The sequence below is a fragment of the Vicia villosa genome, linkage group LG2, assembly GCF_029867415.1.
Source record: "Vicia villosa cultivar HV-30 ecotype Madison, WI linkage group LG2, Vvil1.0, whole genome shotgun sequence".
Taxonomy (NCBI): Eukaryota; Viridiplantae; Streptophyta; class Magnoliopsida; order Fabales; family Fabaceae; genus Vicia; species Vicia villosa.
In genome coordinates, this window is record NC_081181.1 from 101,487,410 (window position 1) to 101,505,690 (window position 18,281).

Here is an 18,281-nt window from a genome sequence, read left to right on the forward strand (position 1 = left end):
AGATGCATTCCCAATTTGTTTTTTACATAAATAATGTTTGTTTCACTTACAATACTTTTATGTGTACTAGACGATTACTCCGTGCGATGCACAAATATATTTTATTAAATTAGTATTGATAGTTGTTATAATAAATAACTTTCAAGGGAGAGTGCTAATAGTCTCACACATCATGTAACAGAAGAGGAAATCTGGATGGCTTTAAAGAGTATAGATGACAACAAGGCTCCAGGTGAGGATGGTTTTAATGCTAAATTCTTTAAGAGAAGTTGGCAAGTGATTAAAACTGATGTTATACAAGCTATTCAGGAATTTTTTATCCACAAAAGAATGTATGCAGCAGTAAACTGTGCATTGGTAACTTTGATCCCAAAAACAAAGGAGGCCAAAACAGTCAAAGATCTTAGACCTATAGCTTGTTGTTCCACCATTTACAAAATTATATCCAAGATACTCACCAAGAGATTGAGCAAAGTGATTGGAGAAGTAGTGCATGATAGTCAACCAGCATTTGTGCCTGGCAGGAACATTCAGGATAACATTATTATAGCTCATGAGTTGATTAAGGGTTACAGCAGAAAACACCTATCTCCTAGATGTACAGTTCAAATGGATGTCCAAAAAGCATATGACATTGTGGATTGGAGAGCTTTGGAACATATCATGCAAGAACTCAACTTCCCAAATGAATTCATTGCTTGGGTGATGATTTGCATTAACACAGTCTCATACAAGTATACAATCAATGGGCAAGTTAGTAGAATTCTAAAAGCTAGAAGGGGCCTTAGACAGGGGGACCCTATATCTCCATTATTATTTGTTTTGATAATGGAATACCTGCACAGATGTATGACCAAGCTGCACAGCAATCCTGAATTCAAATTCCATCCCAAGTGTGCTAGATTAAATATTACTAATATTTGTTTTGCAGATGACCTGATGTTATTTGCTAGAGGTGATGAGCAATCTTTGCAGCATATGATGAGTACTTTTAAAGTTTTTTCTGATTCAACAGGACTGTAAGCCAATCCAAGGAAATGTAAAGTGTATTTTGGTGGCACTAAGGATAAAGATAAAGAGACTATATTGAGTATCACATGTTTTGAAGAAGGAACACTACCATTCAAATACTTAGGTGTTCCTTTGTCTAGCAAGAAGCTGAGTACTAATCAATGTCAGCCTTTGGTTGATAGAATTGTGGCGCGAATCAACCATTGGCCTGCCAATCTGTTGAGCTTTGCAAGGAGGAGTCAGTTAGTGAAGAGTATACTATTTTCTGTGACTGCATACTGGCTTCAAGTGTTTCCTCTACCTAAAAAACTCATTCATAGGGTAGAATCTATTTGTAGGATGTTCCTATGGAGTGGGAAGGCAGAGGGCGGCAAGAAGGCACCAGTATCGTGGGAGAAAGTGTGTGAACCTAGAAATGTTGGAGGTATCAGCATTATAGCACTGGTGGATTGGTCTCAGGCATCTATGCTAAAGCTTTTGTGGAATGTGCAAGCAAAAAAAGATAAGCTTTGGGTGAAATGGCTTGACGCATACTACATAAAAGGTATGGATATAATGCAGTGGAATCCGCCAGCAGATTGCTCTTGGATTATCAAGTAAATGGTGAAAAGCAGAGACCTGATTGGTGATAGACAGAAATGGGACCAAGGTTTGCATCTGGAAAAATTTCATATCAGGGGTATTACTTGCTGCTTAGAGGAAATAGAGAAGATGTCCCGTGGAAGAAAATGTTGTTTCAAAATCATGCTAGACCCAGGGCAAAATTTCACCTTTGGCTTGTACTAATGGGGCGCATTCCAACCAAAGATAGACTGAATAAATTTGGGATCCTTGTTGATAAAGACTGTTGCTTTTGTCATGAGGAAGAAACAATAGACCATTTGTATTTTGAGTGCAGGTACACAAAAAGGATATGAAATCTAATCCTGAATTGGATCGGTTATAGAAGGCAGTGTGGGAATTGGAGTAGAGAGAAGGAATGGATAATGAAAGAAACAAGCAAAAAAGGTTGGAGAAGAACTATGTTAAAAGTGGCTGCTGCAGAAACGCTACATATGATTTGGAAGGTGAGGAATGATTTCATTTTCCAACAGAAAAGTCCAGAAGAGCATTTGGTCAAGAAATTGTAGTATATTATAGCAGTGAGAGGTAATATGGCTACAGTAGTGAGAAATCATATTAGCATAGAACACCTTAGTATTACTTGATTTGTAGGTGTATGTCTTGTCTAACTGGTAGTTTGGTTACCTGGATCCTATGGATCGGTTGTATTTAACTGTTTTTTGAGGAATAATACAAAGTTAACTATTCTCCAAAAAAAAAAAATAACATAAGAAAATTTTAAAATAGTGGTACTTAATGGTTTTTATATTGGATGTATTTTTTATAAAAATAAATTGACAATAATTTTTCAATTTTATTTTTGAAAAATAAATAAATATATTTTTAACATAATTAAGAAGAAGAAAAAAAATAAAAGAATAAAAGAATATAATTTAATAGAGTAAAATAGTGGAATGGTACATAAGAATGACTAAGAAAAGTATATTTTCTATCTTTTAGCGATGAGAAGAAACTATATAATCCTATTTTTTAGTTAATATTTAAATTATTTAATTATTAATGAGTATTGAGAATTAAAACTAATGTTGACTTATAGTAATAAAAAAAATCAGCAAGTGGATATTTTTAGCTATTTAGAAACATGAGTTTAATAATTAGGTTTTTTCTTTATTTTATTATTATTTAATTGGAAAAACAAATATCAAAAAGAGAAGAAAAAAATTGTGATGCTAAAGTTTGTACTATAAAAAACATAATCATCACTCTTTTATAAAAACATATAATTTTTTTAACAACATGTGTATCAAGAAAATATGCCAAAGATATTTCAACCTAAAAAAAAAATTATTAAAATTAAATATTATATATGATCAAATAGATTTGAATATACATTAAAAAAATTTAGAGTATGATTAAAGGGTTATAAGTTTTTTAGGGAAAATATGTATTAATTAAGGAACACTAAGATAAAATTGAAATCAAACCAATAAACTTACTACTCTCTCAATTGAACCGAATGATTTGGCCTAATATAAAAAAAAATGAAAATAGCTATACATTATATTGATAATTTGAATGTAATATAGAGTAAAAAAATCATTGATGCAACAATCATAAAAATAAAAATAAAGCAAACTAAATTTGATAAATTGATGACAATTATCATGTGAGAGATGCTCTAATAACAAAAATAATGTTTAATTGGTTAACCTAAAAGAACATCTCAATAAGTAGTAATAAGTAGTTATGAAGAGAAAAGAATTATGATATTTAACATTATGATTGTAATGCAAAATATATAGGGTGAATATTGATTAGAGGTAGTGTAGATTAGTTTGAGAGAGGGGAGAGTGATTCCTAAAAATTATAGGAGTGGAGAAGTTATAATATTTTTATTATATTGACAATTATTAAATTGTTTGAAATAAAAATAAATCAATATTGACAATGACTAAATTAACCTTAATTTTAACTCTAAAATTTGTTTCAATAACTTAACAATTTTAATTAATAAGATTAGATAGGAAAAAAAAATCCGATTTTTTCAGTATGTTCCTTCCTCTTACTTTACTCACTTTATGATGTGAGTAAAATATTGCCCTTAGATTTTTTGATGATTACGGCTCGATTGACATGAATATGGTAAACGATTATTCATGCATCTTTTAAACCATTGAAAAATACATTGTCGATGAAAAATATGTAAACATCTTGTCATAACATATTCTAACTTTGAATTTGACCTATCAAAGAATTCCTCCAAACAAATTGGACATTGATTTGTAGAGTAACAAAAAGAATCATCCATTCCAACTATCTTCAACCTATCCACATTAAATAGTGATTCCACCTCATCATGATCTTCATTCTACCATGTACTCATAACATCAAGTGTCACATCTAGTTCCCACATACTATGACCTTCATCATTGTTTGCAATCATCTCCCTAGCATATTCACCAAGGTGAGGAAGAATTTCTATTAATATGGTAGAAGAAATAGGCACAGAAGAGAAAGAGTCATATAAGAAAATATTGGCATCTTCATCTAATATTGTAACTTCATTACAATTACATAAGATATCACAAGGAACCAACAAGACTCTATTCACCTCGGTGATACAATCAAAGGTTGAGTTTGAGGCATTGATATACAAGTAGGGGTGGAAATAGGCTGGGCCGAGTTAGGCTTTGCCAAGCCTAGGCCTGGCCTGTAAAAAAAATCGAAGCCTAAGCCCGGCCTGTGGCCTGTCGTAGGCTTATTTTTAGGCCTGAGCCTGGCCTTTTCGAAGGCCTGGTTAACCTGTTAGCCTACATAAAAGCTTATTTGTTTTGACATACTAACTAAAATATTGTTTGAATAGATTAACTAACTAAAATACCAAGAGACTAAAAATTTATTTGCATTGACTTATTTTAACTTACCTATTAGCATAAGTTCTGGGAGATAACTTATGAAAACAATGTTTATTAGGTATTTTTCATCTTATTTTCACAAGTTCTTTAAGATAACCAAGTTTTATTTATGTATTTTAATTCAAAGTACAAAACATAACATACTGATAATAAAAAAATTATTCATATTTATTTAAATAGGCAGGCCTGATAAGCCAAAAAGGCTTTTTTTTTGGCCTGAGGCCTAGCCTTTTTAAGAAAATTATACCCCGTACCCCTACATTTATCCCAATACCCCTACAATTTAAAAAAAAATCCCAATTTTGTCTTTATTAAATTTTTAACTTTTCTTTTTTATTTTTTTTTCAATTTTACTGAACCGGATACCCCAGGGGTGGGTGTTCCGGTTCTTTTTTTTTTCAAACCGGATATCCCAGGGGTGGGTGTTCCGGTTTTTTTTTCTTCAATTTTAGGGTGATTCAGAGTGGCAAATTGCTTCGGTTGTTTCGCAGGTCCTCCGCGACGTCTTCGCGGCTGGTGGTGGTGTCTCTGATGGGTGGATGAATGGCTTCCCCGGCAGGGTTGCAGCGGTCGGAGTTGTTGTTCTTCTGAGCTTGTGCGGTGTCGGTCTGAAGCTGTGGATGCTGAAGCTAAAACGTAAGTTTGTGATGTCGATGAGCCACGGTTTGAAGACGCTGAGTAATCTGCGTCGTCGTGTGATGTTGAAGCGTATTGATGATGCGTCTACGCCGGCGGTCTTGCGGGATAAAGTTCTGAATCGGTTGTTTTGATTTGATGTCACAGGTGCAAGCTGATACAAATTGAATCAGAATTTTGAGGGAGTCCTTGATGAATGAATGTTGTGGGTGGTGATTGCGCTTAATGGGAGAGTATCAGCCGGCTCTGCAAGTTCTACGGTGATCCTCGACGGCAATAACAGCACATTGTACTCGACGACAGTAAAATTGAAAAAAAAAAGAACCGGAACACCCACCCCTGGGATATCCGGTTCAGTAAAATTGAAAAAAAAAAGGGAACCGGAACACCCACCCCTGGGATATCCGGTTCAGTAAAATTGAAAAAAAAATAAAAAATAAAAGTTAAAAATTTAATAAGGACAAAATTGGGATTTTTTTAAAATTGTAGGGGTATTGGGATAAATGTAGGGGTACGGGGTATAATTTTCCCTTTTTAACTAAATAGGCTTATAAAAAAGCTCAGGCCTTTTTTATTTATAAAAAATGGGTGGCCTGGCCTGAGCTTTTATAGGCCAGCCTGTAGGCCCCTGTTATCGGCCTGGCCTATTTCCACCCCTATATACATGGGATAATTAGTTTCGGTGAAATTCAAATTAATGTAGAAGTTGTTACTAAAAGGATCATGTTTTGGGATTGAAAACGTTGGTCGTTGAATTGAAATTATTTCTAGACTAAAGTAGCAGTCCATGAATTGGTTTTGCAAGGATGACAAAAGAAATAAATTGGATTTAGCTTTTGAAAGTTATATTTAATATGTTTGGTATACCATATTTATATGATTTTTTCTTTAGCCACCTCCCTATGGGGGTCACCCCCAGCGAAAAACCAAAACTACCCCTGCTTCGGAAATGAACTTCCGAAGCGCTTTTTTTTTTAATTTTTTTTGTCTTCGGAAATGAACCTCCGAAAATGTCAAAACCGTTAATATTTTCGGAAGTTCATTTCCGAAAATATTTCTGCATATACAAATTTCCCTCCTTCACTATTTCATCATTTTTCTCCAACACTTTTCCAAACCCTCTTCAAAACCCAATTAATCTCCATCCATTTTTCGTCCTAAAATCAAAACCGTTGATCACGTTAAAGGGAGCATAGAAAGCTACAATTTCAGGTAAACATCACTTATTTCATTCCCTATTTCACTACATTGATTCAACAAAATTCTGCTGAACACTGATATAATTCGGAAGTTCATTTCCGAAATATGTTACCTAACATATTTCGAAAATGAACTTCCGAAAATAGGCCTGGCAGTAAAAAAATACAGTTTTGGCCAACTTTTGATAATTTATTCATTTGTTAGGTATGGTGCATCCGGACAACATTGTGCAAGACGATGGACTATTAGTTCCAGAAATTGTCAACGATAATAACGATCCGGTTATTGACGTTACTCCTATGATCAATGCGGTCGATGTTCGGCAACATTTTACAATTGATCGGAGCTTCGGCGATCGCGAACAATTGCTTGATTGGGTTCGGAAGGAAGCTAACAAAAATGGATTTGCAATTGTTATTTTAAGGTCGGACAACGGAAATAGTAGGCGGAAAGCTTTCGTTGTTTTGAATTGCGAACGGGGTGGTAGTTATGTACAATCAAACCGGGTGCTAAAACACGAGGACACGGGGTCGAGAAAGTGCGGGTGTCCGTTTAAGTTGCGTGCCACTCGGAGGGTTGATGATTTGTGGCGGTTAACCGTAATTTGTGGAATGCATAATCATGCCTTGGATGTCAAGTTACACGGGCATCCAATGGCGTGTCGTTTGTCCCGCGAAGAGAGGAATGTGATATCGGACCTAACGATAGTCAAAGTGGCGCCTCGCAACATACTTGCCGATTTGAAGCGTAAGAAACCGGATAGCGTTTCAAATATCAAGCAAATTTACAATGAACGGCACAATCTCAAGGTTTTGAATATGGGCCCTCGGTCGGAAACGCAACAACTTTTGAAACTACTAGGCGATAACAATTATGTTTCAAGCTTCCGAACCTCCGAGGACAAAGTTACGGTGCGTGATATTTTTTGGACTCATCCCGAAAGTATCAAATTATTCAACACATTTCCAACTGTTCTTGTGATGGATTCGACGTACAAGACCAACAAGTATAGGCTTCCGCTTCTAGAGATAGTCGGTGTTACCTCGACGGACAAGACTTATTCGGTGGGGTTTGCCTTTTTGGAGTGTGAAAAAGAAGACAACTTTACGTGGGCCTTGGGAATTTGCAAGTCTTTGTTAGTTGATCAAGCGGTTATGCCAAACGTCATTGTCACCGACCGGGACAATGCTTTGATGAATGCGGTCGATACCGTCTTCCCGACATCTACCGCTTTACTTTGCCGGTATCACATAACTTGCAACGTGAGAAGCAAGTTGAAACCCGCGGTTGGGACAAAAGATAGGCCGGATGAAAACGGTAAAGTTGTTAAAGCCGGTGTTGTGGTTGATAGGATAATGGCGGCATGGAGGGAAATTTTGGATGCCTACTCCGAAGATGTGTATACCGAGAAATTGGTACACTTTAGGTCATTGTGTGGTTCCCTTAAGACTTTTTGTCATTATGTCGAATCCACCATTCTTGACAAAGTTAGAGAAAAAGTCGTGTGCGCTTGGACAAATCGAGTTAGACATCTTGGTTGCACCACGACTAACCGAGTTGAATCCGCACATGCGGTCTTCAAGAGGTGGTTGGGTGATAGCAAGGGAGATTTGTGTCGGGGATGGGACACCGTGAACCAAATGCTTGAAAATCAACACAATGAAATTCAAACATCGTTCGGTCGGAGCAAGACGGTTATGGAACACCGGTTTAAAGGGCAAATTCTATTCTCCCAATTGATTTACAACATAACTCGAACGGGTTTGAATTTTTTGTTTCATGAAGCTAAGCGGTCGGAGACGACGGGGCCGGATAGTTCATTATGTGGGTGCACGATTAGAAAGACATACGGCCTACCATGTGCTTGTATACTTGCAAAAAAAAAGAATTTGAATTCACCCATACGCATGGATGAGGTAGCCGACCATTGGAAGAAACTTCGTTTTGATGATTTTGACCCGCCGAAAGAAAATGACTCCAAAATCACCATCTCCGACGAGTTGGAAGTGATAATGGAGAAGTTTGCTAAAGCGGACGACACAACAAAAATGCACATAAAAGAACAATTGCGAAAGATCGCATTTCCGGAGACCACCGATTTGAAACCGCCATCTCAACCGGTTAAGACTAAAGGTGCACAGAAAAAGTCCAAAATTACACAAGATGACACATCAACAAAACGATCTCCTTCCTACTTTGAACATGTTGATGCATCGTTACTGGAAATTCATGAGACACCTAAGTCCAAGAGTAGTGGTAACAAAGGTGCCCGTATTTCGAAGCCACCTCGCACACCGCTGATAAAAAAATCACCCATTGTCTACATTGATGAGATGCCACTTTTTATGCACAAATATATCGATAACATCGTTGATGTTGGAGGAGACGACAATTGTGGATATCGGGCCGTTGCGGGTTTGCTCGGTAAAGGGGAAAATAATCACACTTTAGTCCGACGGGAACTTCTTGCGGAGTTGACTTCGTATCGGGACATCTACGGCCGACTATATGAAAATCAAGAAAAGTTTGCAAAAATTCATGATTCACTTGTTCCACCACTTACCGGTATCGCTCCGGTATCGAAGTGGATGTCATTCCCCGATATGGGTCATCTCATAGCAAGTGCATATGATATTGTATGCGTCGATTTGACGAGGTTTGGACTAAGTGAGACTTTCTTTTCACTTCATAGTCGACCGCCATTGGACTCGTCGGGCCGAATCATATGCATCGGGTATCTACGATCGCGGCACTTCGTCCAAGTGTTTTTGAAACCGGGGTGTCCTATACCGGCTACTTGTTGTCAATGGACCGCACATCGTTCAAATAAGGCGGAGACTTGGCCGGATCCTTTTGTTTCAAGAATGGCGGAGTTTGAAGAAATGATGAGCCAAGAGCGCGAGCAAAATAGAGAGCGGTCGAAGAATGAGCCTATTTTGGACTTAGGATCCACCGATTGGTTCGGTGAATTTTAGTTTGTTCCGGATCGTTTTTTGTATGTATTGTTGTTTATCATGTAAAATCGGACCGATTCAATACATGTATAATATAATTATGTTTTATGACTTGCTTGTCTAATTTATGGTTAATGTCAATTCCATATGTTCAATTTAGACAACACACTAAGCAATCAACAAAATGCAAAATTTATGTTTGTTTCTGCATAATTCGGAAATGAACTTCCAAAATATGCTAGTCTGCCTCCTATTTTCGGAAGTTCATTTCCGAAATGTCCCCTGAGGCAGGATAAGGTTTGTTAGGCCATCAATGCTCCAATAAGTCTATAAATACACACTCTTCTTCATCATCTCCACACCACAAAACACAAATGACACAAACCTACCCCCACCTAGCATTCGTCTACTTTGAAACCGGCTACCCGATGCCGTTCCAATTTCGCTTCTCGCGCGACACGCCGTTTGCGGAGTTGATACCGTCGCTCAACACGCTTTTGCACTATCCCGAGAATCGAAAGGTTGTCAAGCTCGAGTACCGCTCGCCATCGCTTAACGACGAGGGAGGCATTAAGTTCACACCTTTTGAGATCAAGAACGACGAAGATTTGGCGGTTATGTGGACAACGTTCGACCGATTTTCTTCGAAAGGCCCGATCGAGTTGGACGCGAAACTTCAAAGATCGGCGGACGATGTTATCAAAATGTTGACTCATCCCCACCTACCTGTGATCAACAATATGTAACTTTAATTATATGTAATATTATCCTTGTAATCTTCACCCGATTAAATAAAGCGAATTGTTGTTGTTTTTCATTTTCTTCTGTCCAGACATATTTTCGGAAGTTCATTTCCGAATTCTCCAAGGGGGGTGCGTTCGGAGATGAACTTCCGAAACACCACATTTTCTGAAAAAGTAACTTTATTTCGGAGATGCATCTCCGAAATCAATATTTTATATTAAAAAAAACACGTTTTCGGAGATGCATTTCCGAAAACACCTTTTTTTACAAAAAAAAAATACCTTTTCGGAAATGAACTTCCGAAACAAGGGGTAGTGTGGTAAATTCACCAGGAGTGGGCAAGAAGGTTGGGAGGTGGGTGAAGAAATTTTCATTTATATAGTTAAACTTCAAAGATTTGAGAGAATTTTAGTTTATTTATTTTTATTAAAATCAAATAAAATCCTTATCTTTTATTTTAGAGCAATCAAAAATTTGAAATTTGTCTTATCTTGATTTAAAAATTTTAAACAGCTTGAAATTTACCTAATATAATTTGTTTTAATATTATCTATCATTAATTATTAAAGTAACAAATCAAAAACATGTCTAAATTTTACTACCAAATAAATAAAAAAACATATCTAAATTTTCGTTACAAAAAACTGATTTGAACCGTTAACTGTAATTTCTTTTATTTGCTAGAGAAAAAACATAGACGAATATGATAATTTGATTTTGAACTTAGTTTCATTCCTAATTCTCATGTCAAGTAGCACCAAAAGATGCTTAATACTATTGGAAAAATGCAAGAACATGAACCATCTCAAACAAGCACATGCACAAATTTTCACTACAGGTCTTGAGAATAATACATTTGCTCTAAGCAGAGTTTTAGCTTTCTGTTCATCACACAAACACCATTATGGAAGTCTCATCTATGCTTGTAGAGTCTTTCAACGAATTCAGAACCCTACAGTTTGCATATACAACACAATTATCAAAGCTTTTCTCGTTAACGACAATTTCAAAAGCGCCCTCCATGTGTTTGTTAAAATGCTTCAGAATGGATTGAGGCCTGATAATTATACTATACCTTATGTATTGAAGGTTTGTGTAGGACTTCAGGATTTATCTTTGGGGGAAATGATTCATGGGTATGGTTCTAAATTGGGTCTTGTGTTTGATATCTTTGTGGGTAATAGTTTGATGATGATGTATTGTGTGTTTGGGGATGTTGTAGCTGCACGGTACGTGTTTGATGAAATTCCTTGCTTAAGTGCAGTTTCTTGGAGTGTGATGATTTCTGGATATGCGAAAGTGGGTGATGTTGATTCAGCTAGGTTGTTCTTTGATGAAGCTCCGGAGAAGGATAAAGGGATATGGGGTGCTATGATTTCTGGTTATGTGCAAAATAGTTGCTTTAAAGAAAGTCTTTACTTGTTTCGATTGATGCAGCTTACTGATATAGTAGCTGATGAATCTATATTTGTGAGTGTTCTTTCTGCTTGTGCTCATCTAGGTGCTTTGGATGTTGGTGTTTGGGTCCATCGACATTGTAATCGATCAAAGCTAGTACCATTAAGCGTTCGTTTGAGTACTAGTTTATTGGATATGTATGCCAAATGTGGGGATTTGGAATCGGCGAAAAGATTATTCAATTCAATGCAAGAGAGAGACATTGTATGCTGGAATGCTATGATTTCTGGTTTGGCAATGCATGGAGATGGAAAAGGTGCAATCAAGCTGTTTTATGATATGGAAAAATTTGGGATGAAACCTGATGATATAACATTCATTGCTGTTTTCACTGCTTGTAGTTACTCAGGAATGGCGCATGAAGGTTTGAAGTTATTGGATAGAATGTTAAGTGTTTACAACATTGAGCCAAAAAGTGAACATTATGGTTGTTTAGTTGATTTACTAAGTAGAGCAGGGCTTTTTGAAGAAGCTATGGTTATAATAAGAAAAATAACCAATTCAATGAATGGCTCTGAAGAGACATTGGCTTGGAGAGCATTTTTGAGTGCATGTTGTAACCATGGAGAAACCCAACTGGCTGAACTTGCTGCTGAAAAAGTGTTGCATTTGGATAAACACATTCACAGTGGAGTCTATGTTTTGCTTTCTAATCTGTATGCAACATCTGGGAAACATAGTGATGCTAGAAGAGTGAGGGATATGATGAAAATCAAAGGAGCAAACAAGACACCAGGTTGTAGCTCAGTAGAGATTGATGGTGCTGTAAGCGAGTTCATTGCAGGCGAAAAAACACATCCACTAATGGAAGAAATTCACACAGTTTTGGAGAAAATGCATATGCAGTTAGACTATAATAATCAATAGATATTCAAGGTTTAAGTAACTTCTATTAAAATCATTATCCTGTTTAACAATTAGCTTGCTGGAGTCCCTTTTCCAATAGGGATTCATCTTAGATCTCATGTAAAGCATTATATTTTTTATTTAAAAATGTAATCTATCCTTTGTTTTTATAATACTCTTGACCATTTTTTACATATAATAATAAAAGTTATAATATAATTAATGTATATATTTTTGTGTATGAAAAAAAATTGGAACTTCTTTTTTTTTTTAAAGCAATCATATCTAGAAATTTGAAATAGAATTAATAAGAACATGTTTTTTCTCCAAATGGTATGCAGTATATTGAAGGAGGTAGTATTATACTTCCTCTGTTTTTAAATTTGAAATAAATAGTACATAACTATAACTATCTATAGTACAATGAACTTCCTACATACATGAAAAGATCATAAATAATAAGCTTAAAAAACTATTGTTTATTGATAGTGACAACATAGATTTGGCAAAAATTGAAACACCTATTTTGGCTATTTCATTGCGATAACAACAGGAACTATTACACTTTCAGAAGAAAAAAAAAATAGACAGTTCCATTAAACAAGGAAGTCTGAATCAGAAACTTCAAGCACTTTGTGCAAGCCAATGGGATTGACACCAGGCCGGAACGCGTTTCCCTCGATGTACCTGCCAAACACCATATGATAAGATTGTTCAGTTCAATGAACGCAAGAGAATGTATGATTTACTAAGAGTCAGAGGTAGGAAACTCACATTTCTTTCAAAAATGGATGCTTGTAAAAGGGTTCAGGAATTCTCCCTGAAAACTGATTGTGATCCAAGTACCTGAAATAAAAGATTAGAAAATCTAGAAACTCATAACTCTTCACTAAGATGCACAATGCTTTGAGTGAAAAACTTACAAGTATGTCAATTTAGGGATAAGAGAAACGCTGGATGGTATAACTCCTGACATTTTGTTGTGGGACAGGTACCTGCCTCCAACAAACAAACATCGCATTATGGAAATTTTCAGGCTAAATAGATCTTGACAGAGTAAAATCAAGTTTAACATCCCTGCTAAAACACGTGTAGAGAAAAGGAAGAAAATACGCGGTAAAAAACGAATACTCACAAGATTTCAAGACTGGATAAGTTAGCAAGTTGTGCAGGTATTCCTCCAGTAAAATAATTATTGTTTAGATATCTGGTTTGCAGAATAAATTTGTTAATATTTAGAGATAAATGCAGATTTAAAATCAAATGGCAATGTTTCGAGTTGAGACAAACAAGAACTCACAGATTGCGTAGTGATGGAAAGCAACCTTCAATACGGATGAGTTCCCTTATGGTACCCACCAAATGATTGTTACCGGCATCCCTATAAACATGACAGTAATATAATGAGGCAATTGGTTTGAGATAAAAATATTATCATCTGAAGTAGAAGATTCTAGAAAGGATTTGAAAATTACAAGTGGCGAAGGTTTTGTAGAGTGCCCAATTCTGGGGGTATTCTACCCATCAAACGGTTTTCATGAAGATAAAGGTAGCGAAGGTCGGGAAGATCTGCGAGCTCCTTGGGAATTTCACCCTTGAAATTATTGAAGCTTAGGTACCTGTGTATGGATATCATATCTCAATTGTTAACCAAGGACTAAAAGAGAGTGTTGTCAACTTGCGGTTATAGAGGCAATATAGCACATGCCAAATGGAATTTTAACAAATCACTACTATTCCGGGGTATGCTATTTAGTATTAGGTGTTATTAAATAGCGGCTATAGCATTGTAGCTTAGCAGAATTTGAACAACCCGTTACTTTCCGTGATTGACAAATTGAAAACTCTGCTAACAAACCCAAAGCTAACAAGACGGATAAGAGTTACTCACAAATGCGTCAAACTTTTAAGTTCCCCGATTTCTGGAGGAATTGCATCCTGTAGTTTGTTCCACCTCAAATTTCTGGAAGGAAATAAAGGTAAAAAATGAACTACATATTTCAAATAATAGAACAAAGAGAAACCAGAATCTAAGAGGGATTAGAAAATATTCATACAGTATTCTAAGACGCTTCAACCGACCGATTTGAGGAGGAATAGGCCCTGTCAACTTGTTATTGTGGAGATCCCTGCCAAAAGTGCATATTACTTCAATTACTAAGAGCTTGAAAGAAAGCAGTAAACTGGAAATCTTTCAATGTATTAAAAAAGAAAAGCAAAGGTAGAGAAATAGTAAGCAAGCAATATGTCATCTTAACACGTGTCTCCGAATCTTCCATTTATTACTTACAAATGGCAAATCAACGTAAAAACAAATCACAATTATTAAATTCTTAAATAAATTATATAGCCTTTTAGCAAACGCAAATCTTCTACAATTCAAACATGCTCAATTTATTCCTATGTTAAATCTTTAAAAAATCGCTACGTAAATGAAAAGTCACGAGTAAAAAATCGTTTCGACTTCAATCATACATCATACCAGACTAATTCCTTGGCCCACACCACAAACAACTCTTCAAATATACTCTTGTACAATAGGAACCTAGCCTTGCATTACCAACGTACTTATATTTTACCAAACCAGTTAAATCCCTATAGTTTTGCAAAAGTACATGACCAACATACAGACACAAATCCCCGACCCTAATTGGCATCCAATTCCAACACAGCCATATGTAACAAGCATGGTTCTGAAAATGAAAAAACCTTGGGTATTATTCAATATGTGTTGTTCATGCTATTCCCCAGTTATAAGTTATAACATGCCATACAGATTAAATTTTTCAGGTAACAAAAATGGTTTTATTTTTTATGCATCCACGACCACAAGACAGACACCATTGAGGCTGAATCAGTAATCTCTGACCACAATTCTCCATAACACAATGGATCACAATACAACTGCAAACCACGATTGCGATTCAAATATTTGGCATCAAGCAACAATGCATACTCTTCAACCAATTCCAAGGATCAAACGATAAGATAACATAAATTAAAGAAGATACTTACAGCCGTGTAAGATCCAACAAGCTAGTAACAGCAGTAGGAAAAGGCCCAACAATTGACACCGCATACACCTCCCTACAAATCAACAACAAACCAATCCCAATTACACCAACGCCAAACCACAAATCTAACCCATAACAATTACAAAAACATCAAAACTTCCTAAAATAAAAAAACCAAACTTTATTCCACAAAACAGAAGTTGTGACAAATATAAAATACTCACAGCTCTGTTACAACCCGATAATCACCGACAGTGGAGCAAGTAACACCAGACCAAGGAGGAAGATCACCATCACCACAAGGATCATCTCCAACCCAAGCATAAACTACTCTCCAACCCAGAGAAGCCTTGATCTCGTTCAAAGCCTTAACTGCAATTTGCAAACAAAACAAAAAATCAAAACCCATCAAACAAAAAAGCGAAAAACAGTAACCCCATTAACGGAATCAGAGAAAGATTGAAAAAGGGTATCGTTACCATCACGCTTAAGGGTCTTGCAGTGAGCAAGGTTGAGAATTGATAACGCGAAAAAGAGAGATAAGGAAAGTGAAGTAAAGGGTATCCGCATCCGCGCCATTTTGAGGGCGGTGAGGAAAACTGAAGTTGATTGTGTTTCCTTTGGTGTTGTGGTAGATCTGAATTGTGAAGTGTTGTTGTTGATGGTGATTTGGATTTTGTGAAAAATTGAGATTGGAGTGAAAGAGGAAGAGAGTTTTGGTGAATGATTAATCAAATCGAAGTGGAGAATGAGCTAACGCGGAATCATCAAGTTGGGAATTGGAAATCTCACTCACCAGTCGGCACTGCTATTTTCATACTCTGTCTTCCTCTTTTTATTTATTTAGCTTTTTTTTTTTTTGTGAATCTTTTAATAAAACTACACATGTTGTCTTAATGGTTTTTTAAAATGTAATCATCATTACATTAATTAATTAATCAAGAAAAGGTCATTAAGTTTAGAATTGAATAATCTCAATAAAAAAACAACTGCAAGAAAAATCAAAGTTGAAACAAAAGTCATATATTCTATTAATATTAAAATTATTGATGAATCGGTGAGATGGACTCGTGATACATTGGTGCAGTGGTGCAGGTTTTCGATGTGGTTGTGCGATGATGGATCTGCAAATTAGTGAGAAAAACGATGTGAGAGTGAAGATGAATTTGAATCATAACTTAAACTTTCCGCATGAGGACTTATATATGATGGACGATTAGGGAAATCCCTTGCTTCCGGACGTAGAACGTGGGAGCCATCAGATTATATCCAATGGTAAGTAGCAGATCGTGGCGTGAATTTAAAGCGAGCTTCAAAATAAGACTGCACTGAACCTTCATAATTTGGGCAAGATGTTCTTGGAATGACAATTGGGCCTTCCTGTATTAGGCATGTGGTTGTTCCAAAACAGTTGCCTAACACTTGTCGTGGCATGGCAACACACAAAGTCTTTAAAGAATTGGGTCGGACTCTTTGCACCGGGCTTGCTACATGGAGAAGTGGAAAAGGTATGAGAGTCGGTGTCCGGAGTCTAGGAGACAGGTACATTAAATGTTTGTTTCATCATTAGGACATTTCACGAGATCTTTCTTATAGGTGGCCTTAAGCTTCTAAGCTAGGGTGTGGTGCTTCCTTCTAAGAAGCTCGAGTGCACTAAAGCATCATTTTAATCCCAAGGTAAAATCTAATTTTTATTTCTCATCTTCTTATTTTCTTTCGTTCTGGATCATTGATTTTCTCATCATGTTTTTACTATATTAAGGTTGTGAACACTTTCAAACAAACTTTTCCTAATTTACGTAAGCCATAAATATCTCTTCTTCTTCAAAGTCAATTCTTTCTTCCTGAGTTTCGGTGATTCTAAGAATCATCAATTTTCCTCTTTCTTTATATTCTACAATTCATGTTTTATCGCAACGTCAAAGCAACCTTTACCTTTAACTGTTTCTTCGACTTAGCCTCCTTGTTTATATTTTGCTACTTTCATTTATTTGTTTTAGCCATGGCCAGCATAGGAAATGTACCTGCAAATATAATAAATATTCCTAGTGGTGGTGATTTTTTATCTTTCATCATAATAGAAAACCCAAATATGTTAAATGTTGACCCCTTTTAAGGTTAACTAACCCATTATGAATTTTATCGTGCTTAGCGATAATTATGGTTTTGGTGAGGGTAATGTTGAAGATAGTAGTGAATCTTCTAGTTTCTCTTCTGGTGGGAGTAGCGATGATTCTATTAGATGAAAATATAGATAAGAAACGGTCTACAGGGTGTGAATAGATTTCCCTATTAAATATTTCATCTAAAATGATTTGAATTTTTTTATTAGAGTTATAAAACAAAATTTATTTTGCGTAGAGAACAACTTTTAGCGAATAACAATTATGCTTATAGAGAGGAATTGGTGTGTAATGACTTATGTAGTTCACATTACAAGCAAGATTGACACCCAAATTCAACCAAAATGTACAAACTTATAATTGTATTGAACAATTATCTAATTACACGAGAAGTTTGATTTATCAACAACAACACTAAATGGATCCTACGACCACGGTTTTCAATTTAATCTACAACAAGACAATTGAAGTATCAATTCTAACAAAACCTACAACTTTACAATAAATCGCTGCCAAAAGAAATCTTAATGGCATGCGATTTCTAGAAAGCAATAAAGAACAACCTAATATTGCAATTAACTGCGAAAATTAAAAAGGAGATATATATATATATATATATATATATATATATATATATATATATATATATATATATTCACATTAAGATTTATACGAGTTCGGCGCGTTTGTCATTACTTTGTACCTAATCTAGTCTCTAATTGTTGCCCATTGAAAATTTGTTGGTCTTCGAATAACATTTTTGACAAAATTACAAGAGTTCGTACAATCACAATATCTGAAATTAATGTTAAAAAA

The 18,281-nt window shown here is 35.8% G+C and overlaps 2 protein-coding genes across 2 annotated transcripts; one reads left to right on the forward strand and one right to left on the reverse strand.

Annotated features, from left to right (window-relative positions):
* The first annotated feature begins 10,686 nt into the window (after positions 1–10,686).
* LOC131651711 (pentatricopeptide repeat-containing protein At2g20540-like) lies at positions 10,687–12,505 on the forward strand. Its single transcript, XM_058921389.1, has one exon. It carries the CDS (start codon positions 10,769–10,771, stop codon positions 12,347–12,349), a length of 1,581 nt encoding a protein of 526 aa, XP_058777372.1. The 5' UTR covers positions 10,687–10,768; the 3' UTR covers positions 12,350–12,505.
* A 252-nt stretch (positions 12,506–12,757) lies between these two features.
* Positions 12,758–16,199, reverse strand: LOC131651712 (probable leucine-rich repeat receptor-like protein kinase At1g35710). Its single transcript, XM_058921391.1, has 11 exons — positions 15,822–16,199; positions 15,567–15,714; positions 15,344–15,415; positions 14,386–14,457; positions 14,220–14,291; positions 13,804–13,947; positions 13,629–13,709; positions 13,464–13,535; positions 13,252–13,323; positions 13,103–13,174; positions 12,758–13,015 (listed from the first exon to the last, which is right to left on the reverse strand). Exons 1-11 carry the CDS (start codon positions 15,919–15,921, stop codon positions 12,925–12,927), a joined length of 996 nt encoding a protein of 331 aa, XP_058777374.1. The 5' UTR covers positions 15,922–16,199; the 3' UTR covers positions 12,758–12,924.
* Between the last annotated feature and the right edge of the window lie 2,082 nt (positions 16,200–18,281).